The 19,364-nt window shown below is 42.8% G+C and overlaps 1 protein-coding gene across 1 annotated transcript; it reads left to right on the top strand.

Moving 5' to 3' along the window:
• Window positions 1-954: 954 nt before the first annotated feature.
• C6H10orf71 (chromosome 6 C10orf71 homolog) lies at window positions 955-5,604 on the top strand. The gene has a single exon (XM_009959019.2). It carries the CDS (start codon window positions 955-957, stop codon window positions 5,602-5,604), a length of 4,650 nt encoding a protein of 1,549 aa, XP_009957321.1.
• The last annotated feature ends 13,760 nt before the right edge of the window (window positions 5,605-19,364 follow it).

Here is a 19,364-nt window from a genome sequence, read left to right as displayed (position 1 = left end):
TAAGCCGATATTAGCAGCCTCTTCAGTTTCAATATACTAACCCGACCATATCTGGATATGGGTGGCTAAAGGATTTCACCCCATCAATATTTGCTTGGAACATGCTAATGCACATGTGGTGCTATTCTGCTTTCTCAAACAAGGGTTCTGCTCAGGGTAATTGTCACAGGAATGCTCCAGCCTGATATAGGAAGGTTCATCTCCATAGACTTCATTTCCTACAGTTATGAGCTAACAAATGAATGAGAATAGAATCTTCTATAATAACTTTATTTTTTACAAAATATTTTAAATTGTAAGTACGATATCTTGCTAAGTAAGTTTTATCAACCTTTCTTTCATTTTGGACACAGTGTGCAATGATGTGAGATTCTTTTTTTAAAGTAAGTTTTCTTCCTTTTTAATATGAATTCCTCCTGGCCAAAAAAAATGGCTAACCTTCTTATCTAAATACATGCACAGCACTTGGAAATGTTTATGGTTGGAGGTATAGAAAAGCAAGTACTTGAAATTTGGCTCTTACATCCTTGTTTAAGAGCCTAAGTAAAGAGGTGAAATTACTTTTTTTAATGACACTTTCCAGAAATTAAACCATCTATCATGAGCTACTTGAATTGACCAAATAACAATTATTTTTCATGCTGTTTATTGTGTTGCTAGCATCTTGTTTAGAATATGTGCAGGAGCAAATTAGCCTGTGACTGATACATCTGGAAAATGCTCTCTGTCTGATAATGTTAATAGAGAAAATGTTAATTCACAATTTTTGGCTTTGCAGAGAAGAAAGTTTCCTTCAGCTATTCTGTAAGATGAATCAATGTGCAGCAGCACCGTCTGGAGGAATTGCTTTGTGCTTGTGAATTGCAAACAGCTGGAATTAGCCCATACAGTAATCTGCCTATTTGACACCTGAAATTAATCCTTTTGCTAATTCATTCTTGACTCCCATGAACAATGCAGGGAAATAAGAAACATACAGAAGGACATAGTGACTCCTCAAGTATTGGGAGTCTCCTGGATGACACAGACAGAGAGGTGAGCAGCCTCACAGACCGAGCTTTCAAAAGTTTGTGTGTGGCAGAACTCGAAGACTCTTACAATGAACCAGATCTTGCCATTTCACCTGATTTTGCCCTCCAGTTCTCTGCTAAATTTCACCCAGGTACATTAAACCATGCCATCAAGAAAAGCAATGTCTGTAACAAGCTACCAGCAAGAAACAATGAACATACAATATGGGCTTCCACATTCCAGCAGTTACCAAAATGTGCACTGGAGGAGAAAATGATTGCTAAAAATAACACCTTTGCCACGGAAAGGAAAAAGCTGAATTTGCCAGTCCCTGGTCCAAGGAACAATAAACATGTTTCAAAAGTCTCCTCATTGATTAAGACGTTTGATAAGACTGCAGACCAAGGGTCAGGAAGTTCCCTGATAGCCATTAAGCAGCCCATCAAGAATAGCTTTCAAAAATGTAAACTAAATCATGGAAATGATATGGCTTGCTGGGGTGACACAGAAAATTTAATCATCCACAAGGAACTTTCTGAATTTTCTGAGGCTAGTCAATGTAGCCACTGTCTCAGTGGCAAATACGAGCCACAGAAAAGACCTAATAAAATAGACCTGACTTACTGTGGCTCTGATGGTTATTATCCTGTGCTGATTGAGATGTCAAAAGTAGCCAAGTCAAACTTTTCCCGTTCTTCTAAAAAGGCTTTAAAAAACAGAAGTGTGAAAGTTAATGAGCCAGCAAAAAAAGGTAATTTTCTTCACAGTGAGAATAGTGCTTTTGAATCATGGAATGTTCATCACAAAAAACTGACTGAAAAGGAGGAATTTGTTGACAGAAATATGAAAAAGGAAGGTCTTACATACCTGGAAGAAGCACCATTTATAAAAGGGTCCCACAAACGTGAACATAAACTGCCACCTGTCAAGACCACTGTTGCGAAGATGCAGGAGAAAGATTTTCAGATGAAGCCAACTGCAGCAGAAGCTGCTTTCAGCATCCCTGTCCCAGCTGTACGTGTACCTCAGGGCCCTCTCCCTTCAGAAACCGAATTTCCTGCTGCTATTCCTCCCACACCCCCCCCTAGGATCCATGCGCACCAGGGTCCTCCTCAGCCACCCCCTGTCCCACAGGCACTTCCTCTTCCACCCCCCACCCAGCAGGGCCGTTCCCCAACATCCCCTACCCCTGAAGCCCCTCCTGTGCCACCACCCCCAATGCCAGCTCAACTTTCCCCCTCTGCCTTGTCCCAGGCCTCCGTTTCACCCCAGTCCATGTCCTACAGGATGATTTCACCCTCACTCATGTCCCAGGCACCCAGCACACCTCCACCAAGACCCCTGGCCACCTTAACTGAAGAGGAGGCCCTCGATCCCCAACTGAGCAATACCTGTCCGCCCTGGAGGAGACAGAGGACTGCAAAAGAGGCAGCAAAGAGGAGACAAACTTCAAAGGAGAAGTTCACAGACAATGATGAGAAGTGCTCATTGTCTGAAAAGCTGACTAGTGCTGAACCTGGTCTGGATGTGACTCCTCTCGCTAAACAGGTAAACTCCACTGGATCAATCAGTCCCTCTTTCAACATCACTGATCTCTTAACACCCATCATACCACCAAAACAGGAGGTGGACACTGTTGAAAGCGAGCTATTCCCGCTGACACCTCCTCCCACTGACAGCACAGCATCGAGAGACCATGAGGGGAGCACATTTGGTGATTACCTATCTCGGGATAGTTACAAATCGAAAGCATCAAGTCTGTTATTCAACTTGAAAGATGTGCGTAAACGTGTTAAAAGCATTTATACCCCTTCTCCCCTGTTAAGAGCCTTGGAGGAGAAAAATAAAACTAGGGAAAATACACAGGAGAGTACAAAAATAAATGCCTCGCTCTTGACTTTACAAGAAAAAAGTAACAAAAATATTGCAGAGAAAGATGAATCGAGTGATTTAACCTCCGTATTGTCTGGCAGTGTTCATAAGAAGAACAATAAAACTGGTTTAACTGGACACTTTACAGACAGTTACCTGACTTTGAGTTCACCCCAGACAACAGCGGATGTTTCATTTTACCAAAATGGAGACAAGTTGCAGCTAGATGATTCAAAACATGAAGATCTGGTTAAAAACACAAGGGATAATGAAAACTTACTCTTGTTCAGACATGAATCAAATGAACGTGATTTAAGACAAGTTCTGCAGTATCCAGCACTGAAACCATTCAGTAAAGTCAATGCAGATACAACAGCTGGGCAGCCCATGCAAAATCCCAGTGTCCAGGGTGAGGAAAATGAGAGACAGGCTGCTATTCAGAATGAAAATTTTGCCTTCAAAACACTCCCAAGCCAACTCTTACCAGTAGAGGATGTCCCTTACAGTGACATCCAAAATGATATGGTGGTACCTGGCCATGAAGCTCAAGGCAAAAGAAGCACTAGTTCTTCAGAGCAATCTTTTGTGTCCACAGTAGAGCAGCCACTTCAGGAGGAGCCATTTCCACCAGTGTCCCTGATGCAGAACGCATGCCTTCAAGAAAGCCAGAGGACTAAGAGTGAAATGGGTGCAGACAGTAAGAAAAGCCACAAGGAGAAAGGGAAAGATGTTGGGGAAGATGAACTGCAATATTATGCTTGTATCAGCTCTAGCACTGGTGCAGCAGAGAAGAGGGAGGGGAAGGTTACAGGGAATGAACAGAGGAACTTGATGAAAGAGAAACTAAGCAGAGAGAAAAGGGAAGAGGCCAACAGCACGGATTCTGCTGCCGACAGTATAAGGGACATGACCTTTCCCAGGTCTGAGGAACCACAAACACCACCATCTTCAAGCTCAACAAAACCCAGTCTGTTTTTGATTAAAGATAACACATTCAGGTCACCTCAGGTAATAAGGACTGTCAAGCTGCCCCTGTTCAGGTCCTTTTCCCTGGATGATACAGTAAGCAGCAGTTATAAGGAAATGGAAAGTAGATTTATGCCCCCAGCAGAGCACAACAAGCAGCATCGAAACATGTTGCATGCACAGGAGGTAGGCCAGTTGGCATCGAGGCACAGAGGGCAGCAGAACGTGAGAGATGGAGCAACTGACAGAGGGAAACAGGGCAGTGAACCTGGATCTACTTCAGCAACACTGGATCCCAGTCTTCTGCAAGAGAGCTTGTCATTAGGGAAGCTGATGGAAGAAGACAAAGAGACTTGTGCTTTGTTAAGTAAATTTGGGAAAATTAATGAGGAAAGTGTCTGCAGAAGGAAAGAAAAGCCCCAGATTAGAAAGGCAAGACACAGCTTAACACAGCCAAATTTAGGTCTGGAAAATGACCAAGCACAAAATAACCACAGCTATCCCACGGAAAGAAAGATAAATTACTTCAAGAATCATCATTTATCTAACCGCAGAGGTGGCTCTTGTGCAAAAAAAATAATCACTAGGGAGACAATTTCCCCTGTGACTGGCTTCATATCAGAGGACCACACATATTCTCCTGTATCCCATGAAGCTGCAGAGGACATCCTACATACAGAAGGTGCACCCATTTTGTTAGACAGTCTTGCAGGCTCTGCTGTTACAAGCCCCAGGTCAGGCAGCACATTGCATTCTCTTGCTGCCAGTTCATCATCAGACAAACCAACCATTTCTGGCCTTAGAGAGACAGAGGATGTTATAAACCCTGCCTTGCTGAACATGGCACTAAAAAGCCAAGCTGATATGTCTGCAGAAGAGGTACTTGATTCAGAACGGAGGAATCTGCTTTCTGATTCTGCCAGGGAAGCTGAGAGACTGGAGCCCAGGGGACCTGGGGAGAGAGCGGCAGGCAAGCCCCCCGCTGTGCCACCGAAAACAGAAAAGGCTCTGCGGCGGGCCAAAAAGCTGGCAAGCAGGAGAAAGAAAATGCAAGAACTGCAGAAAAAAAACCATCAGTCTGAGCATACAGATGCTGCAGGGAGAAAGCCTTTTCATTCTGGACAGACACTAGCATCTCCTTCACCCTTGGGATATTCTCCTCTCCATGCTGCTCCTCACTCAACTTTTACTCCCACAGAAACCAGCACAGGAAGACCCAGTGGTGCATCAGCAGTAAGCCCTTCACCCTCTTCAACCCAGCGTAAACTCCTCCAAGACCCTGACTCTGGTCAATACTATGTAGTCGATTTACCAGCTGAAGTTAATTTAAAGACATTTTATGACCTGGAAACTGGCAAATATGTTCAAGTCTCAGTCCCTTCCACAAAAGGAAACTTATACCAGTCCCCCTCTTCAGAAATTATTAATTCTCCCTATGCCTCCTACCCTAGAGTGCTGCCTTTACCAGCTTCATCTGTAGCAGTGCTGAAGTCACCTTCTCAGCTCTCTGAAACTACCTGGTTAGTGCCAAGTGAACCAGGAGAACCAGCTGAACTACCTGAAGATGGCCAGCAGGACTACAGATACACTGAAGCTGTGGGTACTCAGCCCTATATTGAACCAGCCTCTTACTCCTACAGACAAGACACTGAAGAAACTCAAGTTCGCTTAGAAAAGGACATGAGCCCAACCCCAGATACTGACATAGTGTCCCTCACTGATTTAGATGATTTTGCTGCTGAAGGAGTATCTTGAAAACTGAAGTAACAAAGTATGCCAGCTAGTGTTTTTAAGAACTGTTTGGACAGACACATGCACACAAAAGCACATGCAGATTTGATGTTTGTACAACACTTTATGTCTGAATCTCACTGTGGTTTGAGTGGGAAGGAAATTGAAAGCTGACCACATTTAAAGATGCGAGGTGATAATCACTCTAAAGAAGAGTGAAAATGAGTAAGCACCAAATTATCAGTGAGTGGAGGGGGCAATGCCAGCTAAACAAATAAATACAACGGTATGAAGCCACTTCTTGCTACTGCTGCTGCTTTGCCATTACAGTGGCTGGGATTGCCAAAGCAAGTGTCCTTTTGCCCAGATACGTTGCATGATATATGACACAAAGTAAAACGTATGAGACCATCCTGTCCATCCTACAAGACCTAGGACAGATGCTGCATCTACTGAACTTTCCTCACTCACTGCCTGTGAACTATATTGACAGGTAGAAAACATATGGCTACCAATATGCCATAAACCCAAGATTAATTTTTTGCACACATTGATTGCCCAGATGTTATTGACAAGAAGATTGTATACTGGATGCACAATACAACAGCCATGTCAAAAAACCTTTAAACAACCAGAATACAGTTGCAGCTGCTCTAGACTTCCTATACACTTTTGCAGTGTCCACTAACATGCTGCTGGATTCTTTGTATTTCTTGATAATCTCCAGATAGGTACCCTAGAATCAGAGGTTATTTATAATGCAGCTTAAAACTTCAACTTATCTTGAAGAATGAAATCCCATAACAGTATTTAATTTGTTAGGATAAGAAGATATTTGCTTGTTATAATTGAAATGTTTTTTGTTTTGTTTTGTTTTCAAGCTCCCACTGAAATACAGCCCTAACTTTTAAAATACGAAGGACATACCTGATTTTCGTCTTCTGAGTTCTGTGATTTGGAAAAAAAAAAAAAAAAGATACAAATACAAAACATCCAAAGTATCAATTTCTAGAAAAGCGTTTCTTCGGGTTATGACTTTTCTTTGAAAAATCTATATCAAAATATCACTCATCCTTGCATGACCTCTTTTTTTATCATCATAGACAATGAGGGAATGTTGGTGAAAAGATGGAAAAATTTGATGTAATGTGCCTGCTTATAAATATCTATATTTGGAGTATTGATTTAACTTTTTCTCTGTCTCATTTTCATACTGTTTTCCCCAATTAAAACTGAAGTGCAGGAGCTCTAAGGAAGGATTTTACCAGTGACTTTCAGCCTGATTCACATCTTATGCTATTTTTGCAGGATTGTTTTCAGTAAAGCAACTGTTGACTTCCTGAAAAGAAATGGAAGAATCAGACCTTTTTCTAATAAATACAGTGTGGAAATGGGACACAGGCACTGCTCCACTCCCCCAGCTTTAATATTTACGATAGGGGGTTTCTTCAGTAAATTCCTAATTTCCCAGGACGTAGGCTGCTCTCAGGACACAGACCAAGACTTGGTGGTTTGACTCCTTCCCTAACCTGAACTCAGCTCCCAGCCTTTCTCCATCCCTGACAAAAGCCGTATGTTCAGAACCTGTCCCGATCCCATCAGAGACTTCCTTTCATCAGTGCTATTTGCTAGAACATTTCCGTTAGAAGGGCTGGAGAAACACTAAGGTCATCTCTTCATTGATTTCGATGGGGTTTGGACTTAGCCTTTAATGATTTTTCTAAGGTTCATGTCACCTGTTATACAGAGTTGTTCCAGATTTGCCATTTTGTGATTTGGCAGGCACAGTTGCAGCAGAGGTGTGGGGTGGAAATGGGAAAGCTTGTACTGGTTTCGTTTGGGTTTTAGGCACGTTCAGCCAGATGCCTGTATTTGAATAACATTTATTGTTCAGTCTCCACCCTTAAAAGTTTTCAACACCTGACTGGGTAAAGCCCTGAACAACCTTGGCTGGCCTCAGAGATGACCCTCATTGAGCAGCAGTTTCATTTAGAGACCTCCTGAGATCTCTTGGACCCTGAATTATCCTATGATCCTACTCTGCAAACATCAAAATTTTTAAACCAAATTTGACTTGGAACTCAGAAAATGCAGTCTCCCCTGGCAAAGGGCTCATTTTGAAAGAAACAAAAAAGAATTTGACAATCAAGAGTGTTTCAGGAACAAGGATCAAATTTCAAGTTGTTAAATTAAGGGATGATTCCTATTATGAATATTTTTCCTTTTTTTTGCTAAACAGACATGATGCCATTCATGTTGCACTTCTCTGTTGCTGTCACTATATACAGCATAATACCTATCCAGTACAGAGCAGAATGTCATCTACAGGTTAAAATAGAAAAATAGATCTATTAAAGTTTTCCATGGTAGATTTAGACGTTTAATCTGAAAGCCTAGCAGAGCGCACAAGCCATTTTTTGGTTTGATATTATGAATTTAAATACCCTTAACATCCACAAGTCAAGAAGCAGGCAGGCTCTCAGAGGGCAGGATAAAAGCTTGCTTTCCAAGGAAAGCCTGTGGATACAAAGTATCTGTGTGCAGATATAAAAGAATTAGTAATTTGATAAACAAAATATACAACTGCATTAAAAAAAAAAAATCCCTTTTCCTTGGTTAACTGTCATTTGTTTTGTAGATGTACACACTTCTCCTTCAGCACCCTTTTTTTGAGGGCCTTAAACTCTTACTGTGGAGAATGGGATCCTCCAATACACTGTTTCTAGGTATGGGAGGAAAGCAGAGTGTATTTTTCACTCTACTGTGAAGGTAAACTGAAATGCAGGAATCTGAAATGGAGCCAGTCCTAACTTGGATATCAAATACATTTCAAGTAGGACTTCTTTATTTTGGCCAATCCTTTCTGCTAGCTTAAGGGAACTGCATTCTCGGTGGACTGTGACTCTAAACATACACATGTCCCAGAGGGAATTTTGATCTAGAGAGTTTGTAGCTAAATGAAACAAACAGAACTGGGGAGTTTTGAAAGCAAATGTGAAAGTAGTTCACAACATGTATACAGAATTTTCCCTAAAGCACTTTGCCACAGGGTGTGAATGATATTATAAAAGTGTTGCTCCAGTTTGCAGCCCAGTATTGACTCATTTGAGTACAAACCCATCAGCAAACCTGCCTCTGGCCTAGACCATGCTGTTGGCCAGCTTCTTGCTAGGCCATGGGAATGTATGTGTGTGTACAAACACACACATACGCACATAAGCAACTCTATATAAATATTATATATATATGTAAATATTCCTATAAAACTGCCATTTGCATATCAATATAAAGCAGCACTAACGCCTGTGATGGTGAACACAAAATGTTTGTGCACTAAAAGGAAGCCAAATGACATCTTTTCAAATTACAAATATTTTTCTTTCCTTACCCTTTTCTGTTTGTGTTTGTTGTTTTTTTTTTTCTGTTATGGCAGTGGGAAACTAGGGTGGGAGAGGTCATTATTAGGCAAAATGAGAGCTGTGAGTTGAATTCTTTCTTTGGGGGAGGGAGGGGGCTATGGGAGACGTGCAATAGTCATGCAAGCTGTTGTAGGAAAGCACTGTTTCGTGATGCAAACAACAGTAGCATTAAATCATAGGTTACAGAGGTTTTGAGGCAAACTAAGCTGAATTCTGTCTTGCCAGGAGATGGTGGTTAAGATTAAAGAACACAAAAAGCTCTGCACGCACAGAAGCACAGCAGACTGAAGGGAACAGAGTGCCATTGCTTGCACTGCTCCCTTCCTCTGCACACTGCCTTTTTTGCATGTCGCATTTCTTGGTGCCCTGAGGCTTGTTTACAGTGGTGGTTCTTCCTTGGCTGAGGCCAAATCTGTCTTACCTAGTCCTTGGCTTTAGGGCAAGAACCACCTCCCTTTGAACCTTCTTCTCCTTCTGGGGCAACTGCAGTGCCTTACACTCCAGTTGTCACAGTGCAGATTTGGATTGGCATCCCGCAGCCATGGCTCAGTCCCAAGAGCTCGAATTCCCTTGTGCAAAATACTGGATTTGTTCTAGAGAGTGCAGTTTAATTGAAATAGCCTACATGCGTGGATTTTTATCAACTCCTCCTAGGGTGTTCAGTGCCTTCCTAAGTCATCTGTCCAAGAAAATGTGTGTCATCAGCATATTCCATCGATGCAACTGTATTTACAAAGAAGTAGTTATTTATTAATTAATAAACAAAATAAATGGGACTTGTTTTATAATACTGGAATGACTTCTAGCCAGCTTTTTCATCATAATTATATCTCATTGCCAGCAGTTTGCCAGCAGAATAAGTCAACAATATGGAAGTGCGTTTTTGTGTGTGCATGTATGTGGTACACAATTAAAAGATCTAGGACATGAGTGGATGCAGGGCTTCGTCCCCCTTCCTCCAGCTCCTAAAGAGAGAGAGCAGGAAGCTGGGCAGAAACACCTTTGGCCCAGGACTCCTGTGATCATTCCACCCCTTCCTGCTGTGTGAGGGCAGTGGTCTGGCCAGAGGACCCTGGGGATGTGGTGCCAGCACCCAGTCCAGCAGCACTGGAAGAGAATCACCTTCTTGCCACCACCCAGAGGACATCAGGGCTTTTTCATTCCCCCTGCCACCCACCTGGAGGAAGTAATCAGGTGTGTAACTTGTCTTTTTCATCGCTAACTAGTCCTGCAGACTGTATGTAGTCTCCAAGGTCTTGTCAGTGATGATTTTACATTTCGCCTCAGTTTCTGTTATTGTCTATTGCACTAGGAAACACAGTGGAGGCTCTTCTAAAAGTTCTTTTGGCTCACTCCTTGTCCAGACTAGCAATTTCATTTACATCTTCTTTGCTTTGATCCCTGAATAGCCATGCAGTCCTTGCTGACAGTGAAAGTGTTACTGTGGCTTGAGTATAACAGAGCATAAACAGAAAAGTTGGCTAGTTATGTTTTTACCAGAAATACATTACAGATTTGCATGTCTGCATTTGGGGGATAAACTCTTTCCTTTCTGAGTAAATAAAGAACTCTACGTTTGATTCTCTTTCTTACTGAAAAGCAGCATCAGAGCTAGTGATATTATACATGATGGATTACACGGACTCTAGTGAATACATACAAATATGTAATTTGGAGCAACTGGTGTACATAAGTCATTTTTATTAACGAAACTCTGTTTCAGAGCCTTATAGGAGATAGATAGAAAGAACAAGGAACACTTGAGTAAATTGAACTTCAATGTGGTGGGTTTTTTGTGAAATGCTCATTATAACAACAGAGGTCAATGATTAATTTATTTTGTCTTTAGGATGATTATTCTGGTCTTACGATCTTACATTCGCCACTGTACCCCGATATTAAAGATAATATTGTAATTATGGGGTTTAAATGGGTAGGGAACAGCTGAAAATGGCCTGTGGTCTTCCCTTGCTGCTTTTTGATACTCACAAAGTTTTCATGATGCTGATTTTTTACATTAGATAGTCAGGTCTTCAGTACTCTATGGCCAATTAGAGACTTGTTTCTAATATGCTATTGAACATACTTAGAAAGCAGCATTTCAATAGTGCAGAAGAGAAATCATTTATGTCCAAATTGCCTAAAGCTCTGTGTTTTTATTAAAGCAGATTTAACTCAAGCCTTTGGGGAAGCAGCTTGCAGTGCTAAAATATAAGCATTTTCCCATGTTAAAGTCCATATTGAATAAATCAAGACCTGAGGTACTTTGAAAGGAAAGGGGAAAGAGTCTGAGAAGCAGGGACAATCTTTGAAATCCCTCTAGCAGTGGAAAGAAGTTGAACTCCAGCAAAAAGTGAAAAATGTTCAAAACTGGAGGTATGCTTTGAAAAGCCAGGGCTAGGCTAACTCTTCCCTATGCTGGCTGGGACTCTCTTGTCCTGGAGCTCCCCGGTGCATTCACACTCCTGCCCACTGGTATTCAGTGTCAGAGCCTCATTGTCTCACAACTGCCCCTCAAGTTGCTTAAAACTGGCATAGGGAATGGCAGCATTCAGAGCAGACAAAAATGTGCCCCCTGCTTGTTGCTGTGTCAGAAATGCTAGTGTTGTCACCAACAACATGAAGCATTTCAGGTAAACTAAGGTGACTTCCTTCAGGATCTTCATTACATTGACAGGCCACAGATGGCAGATAGACTCTGAGATAAACAGCGATCCTTCTTTCTATTCCCAGCACTTATAAGCTGAAGAGGATGCATACTGGATCTGGCCCAGGAGAGACCCTTTCTTTGATTGCACTGAGATTGCTGAAAGTCTGTTGGCAGAATCAGTTTCTGATGGCAAGTGCTGCTTGCCTGGATGAGGTCTCCTGAGATTATGTCCCTTACCAAGGAATGTGGATGAAAACATTTCAGAATTATTCCATGCCAAAACTGGCTGTAGCTTTGTGAAATTTCCAAAGGAAAAAGTCAGAAAGAAATTAAAGGAGAATGTCAGTATGCATCATAATATAAGACAGTGTTGTTCTTGTTAATACATCCATACATGGATGTATGCCTATATAAAGATGCATCCATGTACGTCTACATGTCTATGTATAACTATAGATATAGTATTAATGTTCTTTTGAGGTGTCTGGACATGATCTAAACCATGACCTTGAACAGTCCTTTTCATCTCCCACCTGTCGGTCTGCATGTCCTGTTATTTGCAGGATCTGCCTCAAGGGAGATACATTTTTCCCCGGGATTCCCATGTTCCACTACCCCAGGGGGATGAATGTTTGCCTCTTTCCATATTCTTGCCAGGACTAAAGGGTGTACCTGGGATGCCCTCATACCTCCATCTCTCCTGCTGGAGAAGCGAGTGGTCACCCTCACACAGACTCCTCTAGCTAAAGGTGGTGCAGTTGGTGAGTCCTGAGCAGTCCCCCACGCTGGGCCAGATGGGGCTGTAAAGGGAGATGGAGAAACCCTTTTGCTTAATACTCCATGAAACCACTGCATTATCAACCTGAGACAACAAACATTTCTCCTGGCAACAGGATCAGTCCCAACAGTCCAACTGAGCAACATAACTGACCCTAGCACTGATCCTAATAACAGTAAACTTCTTACCTTAGCAACCAGATGAGCCCTAACATAAACCAAGCAGGATCAAATACCAGCTGGAGTACTGGCCCAAAAACCTACTGACACAGCCAAGTTACACGACTGCACCTTAGCAGGAATTTTCCAACAATACAGCTTCTCCACTGAAAAAAAATTCTGCTTTGACAACAGTGAAATTACTGGTAGAAAAAAAGCACACCTGGGTTGGTTTTTTTCAACTGCTGTCTTCTGAGTTGGGAAATTTGCTGAAAAGTTATTAAGAAGCCCTCACTTGCTTACATGTAGGTATAAGTAAACAGTCCTAAACCTTTTCTTTTGGACTGAAACAACTTTTTAAAGAAATCATTCATTAAAAAACATGTATTAAGAAACTAAAGCTAAAGTTTTCAAATATCTCAAAATGTTTCCTATAGTCCAAGTTGGTTTATTACCTTGTAGTTTGCTGGGCTGAATATTGTTTTGACTTCTTTTTTTCAGTGTTTGTTCTTTGGGTTGGTTTTTTTTTTTTTGTCCACTTTGGAATGAGGAAGAGATCTCACCATCACAAAGATAGCTATATGAGAGGAAAACAGTTTCTGGTCCAGTCATAAACAAGTGCTCCTAGCGCTGCTGCTACGAATGAGCCACTGTGAAGCTTCCTCTTGTGCTGGACTGTCCGTACCTCTTAATACAGCTGCCATGCAACCAGCTCTGTGCTGACAGATGTGTTATCAACACTGGGGGGGTGGCACTGTTCTCACTGCTAATTAACTGTGTTTTCAACTGGTAGAGGAACCTGGTTGTAGTTTTATATCCTTCTGGGCATCCAAGACATATTTAATGGTGTGCGACATCTGCATCCCTAGAGTATACTAAGAAAGATTATCTCATCATGCTCAGTATGACACTAACCACATGGTTTACACTTATCAATTTTTATGCCTGTCATCTGAAAAACCCAGACAACAGCCTGGTCCTTGAAAAGCTTCCAGCCACATTCATGCTGTGAGAGTGGCACTAATGTAAGAGCAACAGTATACTCATACTGTGCTTGAAGCACTCCTTTAGGGGGCACAGCTTTATCCGTAAAACTGGGTTTTGTACCACGGCAGTAAGACCACCCTGTAAATAAATCTGACCCAAGTGGTAAAACCAAGGTTTTATACGTGTGACTGCATCTGTACTATGGGCTTTTGCTGGGACAGCATTGTCAAAGTCGCGTACACCTCATAAGGCTGAGCAGGAGGAAGCCTGTGATGCCCAGAGGCCATAGATAAAACCACACAGATCCCAACGTGTGATTTTTATTCCAGCTAATCCTAGATCCAGGCTGAATCCAAACTAAACCCTCGCTCATTCTTGATTCCCCCAAACTAATGCTCACATTGCTGTGTATACATATTAAGTAACACAGCACACAGAAGACATCATCTTCCGTACCATGCTGGGCTGTTTGAAGACTTTTCTGTCCCTCACTGCTTATTGCTGTCTCTGCTGGCAGAAGTACTTCAGAAGGTCTTCCTGGTCTGCCTGTAGTGAGCCCAAAATGCTCCCACCTGCTGACAGAAATGTGAGGAGCTGAGCTCAGGAAAGTGAGGGTCCCAGGGCAGAGGGCAGGGGGAGAGGGTAAAGGAAGGCAATGTGCTTAAAAGATGTCATAATTTAGAAAAGTAACATCTGGTCAATGTCAAGTCCTCTTTGTAGCAGGTGCTAAGGTTTGCTTTCCTATGGGCCTTGCTAAACTGTTGCCCAGATATATATACCTTGACATGCAGGAGCTATTTCAGTTGGGCACATGTAGTTTCCAGAGACACAGACTATGAAATCAAGGCTAAATCACCTGCCCATGTTGTCACAGTAGGAACAAGGTGTCTTTAGTATCTTGGCTCCTCCTTTCCTGGCTCATTAATGTAATTCTAAAATGTAAGTAATAACAATGACTCTCATTTATTCACTCCTTTCCTGTTTTCACAGTTTCTGACAAACAGTGTATTGCAGAACAGAAGAGCACCAGTGACACTAAAATAATTTTAATGTGTACCTGGTTCATTGAGCCGGTGCAAAGGCATAACCCTTTATTCACTGGATTATTGTTTTAAAAGTTTGATTTGATATGAACTGGGTAGAAATTGGAAGACTTCCAGAGTTTCCCATAAACACGGGGCTTCCCAGCCACACAGCTCTCTAGACACTTGACATTTGTACAGAGCAGCAAACCTATGACGTTTTAACAAAACAAATTGAATCCAACCAACGCTATCTCAAAAGAAAATTTCAGCCCAGATCTAGTGATCCCTATGTGTGGGGCAAAGAGTGTCACTTGCATCTTCAGCTGTACTGCTCCTCATCTCAGGTGACGTGTAGACAAGGCAGTGTGGCAACGAGCAGTAGGGTGACACAGAAGCACTGAGGAGTCCCAGATGGCTCATGAGCCCTCACGAGCAAGCCTCCCAAAGCCATGGAGGCTGGTTCAATTAGTTACTAAAAAAGCAGACCCTTTAGCAAAAAATACCTCCCTTTGGTATGTCTGCACTGAAAAAAACAGTTACGTAGGGCTCAGGGTGTCTGGGCACAGTGCAAAGGGATCACTAGTAAGAAAACACTGAGTAAGAAACCCTCCTCCTTCCTTTCCTTCCAGCTTGGACCCAGGGTGTGAGCTCTGTCCCACAGCCATAAGGTAGGGATAAAACATTGTGCAGTGAGTCCTGGGCTTCACTGACAAAGAAATGGTTCTGTGGGGTGAATGAAGCTGACTCACCTTTTAGGTCCTGAGCCCTATGAAGGGAAACCCTACCAGAAAGAGATGAAGCTGCAGTTTGCATGCACACACACACACACACACGCGACAAACGAATGCCTGGCTGCTTGTTGTCTGTGTTAGTCGTCTGAACAACAAGCTGCAACATTGATCTGGATTGCTCACAGGTTCAGCCCCATAGGAGAATTATTCATGTATTTGGCTTTCTGAGGGGGATTTTGAAACTTTCCTTTCTGACCCCTATCGGATGGTCATTGTGAAATCCTTCCTGGAGGACCTCTGGCTCAGTCCCAGTTAGGTTTAGCTCTAAACACAAGTAATGATACAGAGGAGAAACAGGATCAGCTCTTTTCTCCTGTACATCTTCCTTCCCTGCTAGCAGCCAATTTCTTGTGCAATGCTACAGAAATACTTCTAATAAAAACAAACAAGTCCCAGGGATGCTCCTATCCCTTGCTGTGCCAAGGACTGGTGATCACATCAGCATCTTGGTTCTCAAGCGTCTGCCAAAACTTGATGGCTTCAGCCAGCACAACAGAGCAAGTGTGAGCCAGCTGTGGTATAACAGGCAGAGTTTAGGTTCCTGGGGAGTCTTCTTTGTAGAGATGGGCTTCTTCATTTAATGGGCTTTGGATCTTATTTAACACACCAGCTCATGTACAGTGCGGGTGTAAAGAAACTGTGTGCATATAACAAAAACCTCAGCCTATTCAATACCTAGGGGAGTCCTAATAAATTTGCCACTATAGCAAGTGTTAGTCTTTAGGGCCAATACTGAATGCTGGAGTTTAATAAACAAAAATTCTGAAGCAGAAGAACCAAAAGGTAACCCAGTTCAGCTGACAAAGCAAATATGATTTAATTATAAATCAAGTTTTCTCCTGGTCTTGACCAGTCCCAAGGACCAGTGTCTCAGACTGGTTGTGTCTGGGCTGCCATCTGATGGCTGCTCTCAGGGTGCATTTTCTGACCATACTATCAGGAGTCTTACAACCTGGGCTGAAGGGCACTGCTCAGAGTATACAGGAAGCTGCATACCAGAATAGACCTTGGCAGCTAATGAGCCATATATGTCCAGGCCATCCGTGGGAGAGAAGATGGGTAGACCAGTCATGAACAATGACATACTTCCAGGTGTCCACCTGTATATAACATTAATGTCACAATACCCTGGCTTGTGCTGGGGCATAAAAAGCAGGGCAATAACAACCACCCTGCCATTAGACCAGCCCAGAGAAGTGGATATTTCCTCTGTACAAACAGAGCTATTGCAGTCTAAGGTGCTCCTGGAGACTAAATGGCAATTTAGCTAAACTGTTAGCTGCCCGAGATCAGAAACAGCTTCAACGCTGCTGTCACCTTTTATGAGAAAATAGATATGCAAGGAAACTTGAGGGCCCATCAGAACAGAGTTGGGGTGGGCATTAGATCTGGAAGAGATTCAGCCTGCAGAAAAGAGCTGCCTTTTGTTGCTTTGCATGTGAGAACTCTTCTTGGCTAGAATGACACCAGTGGTGGTGGTTTTTTCCTTCTCTGTTTCATGTTATGGATGTTCCAGCAGCACTGCAAAAGTACTGACTACAGAAAGTAGTCATCAAAGTTAAATATTGGAAGAGTTATACAGGCCAATACTTTAAATCCTGGTGAGTTTTAACTATTACAAGTTTACCACAGGAGAATTTTCAGCTCCAAAAAATGATGCTCAGATTTCTGAGACAGCAAACTAGCACCTACTTGTCTTGTGGCAGAGAGCTTAGGAAGGCAAGAAGAATATTGACATTTTATTCTCAAATAAGGCTGGGTTTGCTATACGTCAATGAAATTCTCATTCTCATGGGCCAGATCTATGTAAAGGTTTCTTTGGTTGGTATGAGGAAAAGATCATGTTTTGCGGTAATATGGTCACCTGAAGTCAATATTTCAGTACAGTGCAAAGGAAGTTTTTAAATGGAAAGGATAAAGCATTGTTTATTGTACTCTACTGCTCTTTTATTTATGGCAGGAGTGTCAAACTCTTCAGTGGAGAAGTCTGAATTATGTACTCAGAGCTCAGGTATCAATTGAGGGCTTCTCACTTCCCCCGCTTCACACACTGCTTCTACCGCACAAACAGCCAGGCACAACATGATCTTTATCGAGTAACAGCTCTTTTAGAGGGAGAATGTGCCACAGCAGCACACCACAAGCACTTCATCTCCATGCCCTGCTCCCTCGTGGTCCACCCAGCAGCAAACTACTTCCTCCCACACTGTGCTGGCTTCTTCCTACTGCAGTGAAGCTGAAAGCTTAAGTGTACAGCATAAGTGCAAACTTCTCAGAAACACAGCACTACCAGCAGGCTTTTCTCCCTGGCCCTGACACGGCATGGGGTTGTTCTCTGGGAGGTGCAAAGAAAGTCAGCCCAAACTCACCAAGGGCAGCAACCTGTGGGGAACACAGAGGGGAAGGCACCGACTGCAAGGCGGAAGAGTTTCATGGTAAACCAAGATCTTTTTCTGCATGCACATGGCCTTCAGCATCATTGTAAATAATACTCTTAATAAAGAGCCAATTAGCCTAACAATCTCATTACTAACCAGCATACAGTGTGGGAAGGACTAGCCTACGGCGTAACTGAGTGAAGGTGCACTCTCAGCTTCACGTTTCCTGCTATAACGTGCGTATAAGGAGGCCTAAATAGATGTGCAACAGATAAAAAGCATGGAGAGCTGAGAGAATAGCATGCAAACCTATAAAGAAGGTCCCATGGCCTGGAGCTTTGCATCAAATCCCATTAACAAAACTCAATAACCCCACACAAACCCTGGGTACTGACTCCCCAGCTGGCCTTGCCATAGCCTCCTCAGTGCTGGGCTTGGCGCTGGGGTAGGGCTCTGCACAGAGCAGAAGGGACTGTGGCATGGGGACAACATAAGCTGAGAGCTGGCACCAGAGCTGGAGGCAGGACCACAGATTTTCCGCAGCATGGTGAGTGAGGGTGTTGGGAGCTGGTCTGAAAAGGGAAGGTGGGGATGGGGAATCTGGGCATCGTGAATGTCTGTGATTTCTTGAGAAAAGAGCCCAGGATTGGAGATGTTTTGTCAAAATCGTGCAAGTGACATTTGCACAGAGGCCATTGTGGCTCACGCTAGTGTGGAAATTCACAGAGAATCACTGCATGGGATCTAGTGACAACACAGCAAGCTGTTAAATAGAACATCTTTGTCTTACATCCATACATCAAACCATGGGCTTCCATTTTCCCTTTACAGAACTGAAAGAATATCACGCAGGCTAATTTTGGAATCGCTCACATGTAAATCATCCTCTTGGGCTTGGGCCTTTCACACTGGGGTTCAGCCTGAGTGACTTTTTATAGCCGAGTTATAAACTTTTAAATGCCAGATTTAATCAGACCTACTGAGATGGCCATTAAAGGAATAGTTTAAATGGCATAGCCCTGATATATGATAGCACAGGAAGAAGGTAGGTGGCTCATCTGCAGTCGGCAGTCTATCTGGAAAGGAGCAGGGTCTGGTGGCTAGAAGCAGGCACTGAGACACAGATCTCTTGAGTTTTGCTCTTGCCCTTGTGCTACTGCTCAGTGACCTCGAGCAGGTTCCCTTGGGCTGCACTGCCCTGAGCAGACAGGTGTCAGACCAGAAATTGAAAGGATAATGTGTCTCACCATGCCCTGATTTCCCTAACATGCTAATGAGGGTGTAAATATGTATCTGCTTCCTCTAGGGAAGTCACAAAAATTGCTGGTGAATTGGCCTAGAGTTAAATGTGGTGTTGTGCAGACTCAAAACACACAAACATGAAAGCTTCATTTATGGCTGACTTAGAGCAACCACCCACAAAATCATACAGAATAATTATAATCACAGACACATCAGACAGTGAAGACTCTAAAAGACTTTGGGCTCAGACTTAAGGGGGACTAATGCTGCTTTACTCCTAACAGGAGACTCTGCAAAACTCTGAGCCTCCTAATTTTGCAAGCTGTGAGATACCCAGCAGGTTCCAGCTGTGAATC

Source organism: Leptosomus discolor, chromosome 6 (assembly GCF_034619465.1).
Source record: "Leptosomus discolor isolate bLepDis1 chromosome 6, bLepDis1.hap2, whole genome shotgun sequence".
NCBI lineage: Eukaryota > Metazoa > Chordata > Aves > Leptosomiformes > Leptosomidae > Leptosomus > Leptosomus discolor.
This window is presented reverse-complemented; position numbering and strand designations above follow the sequence as displayed.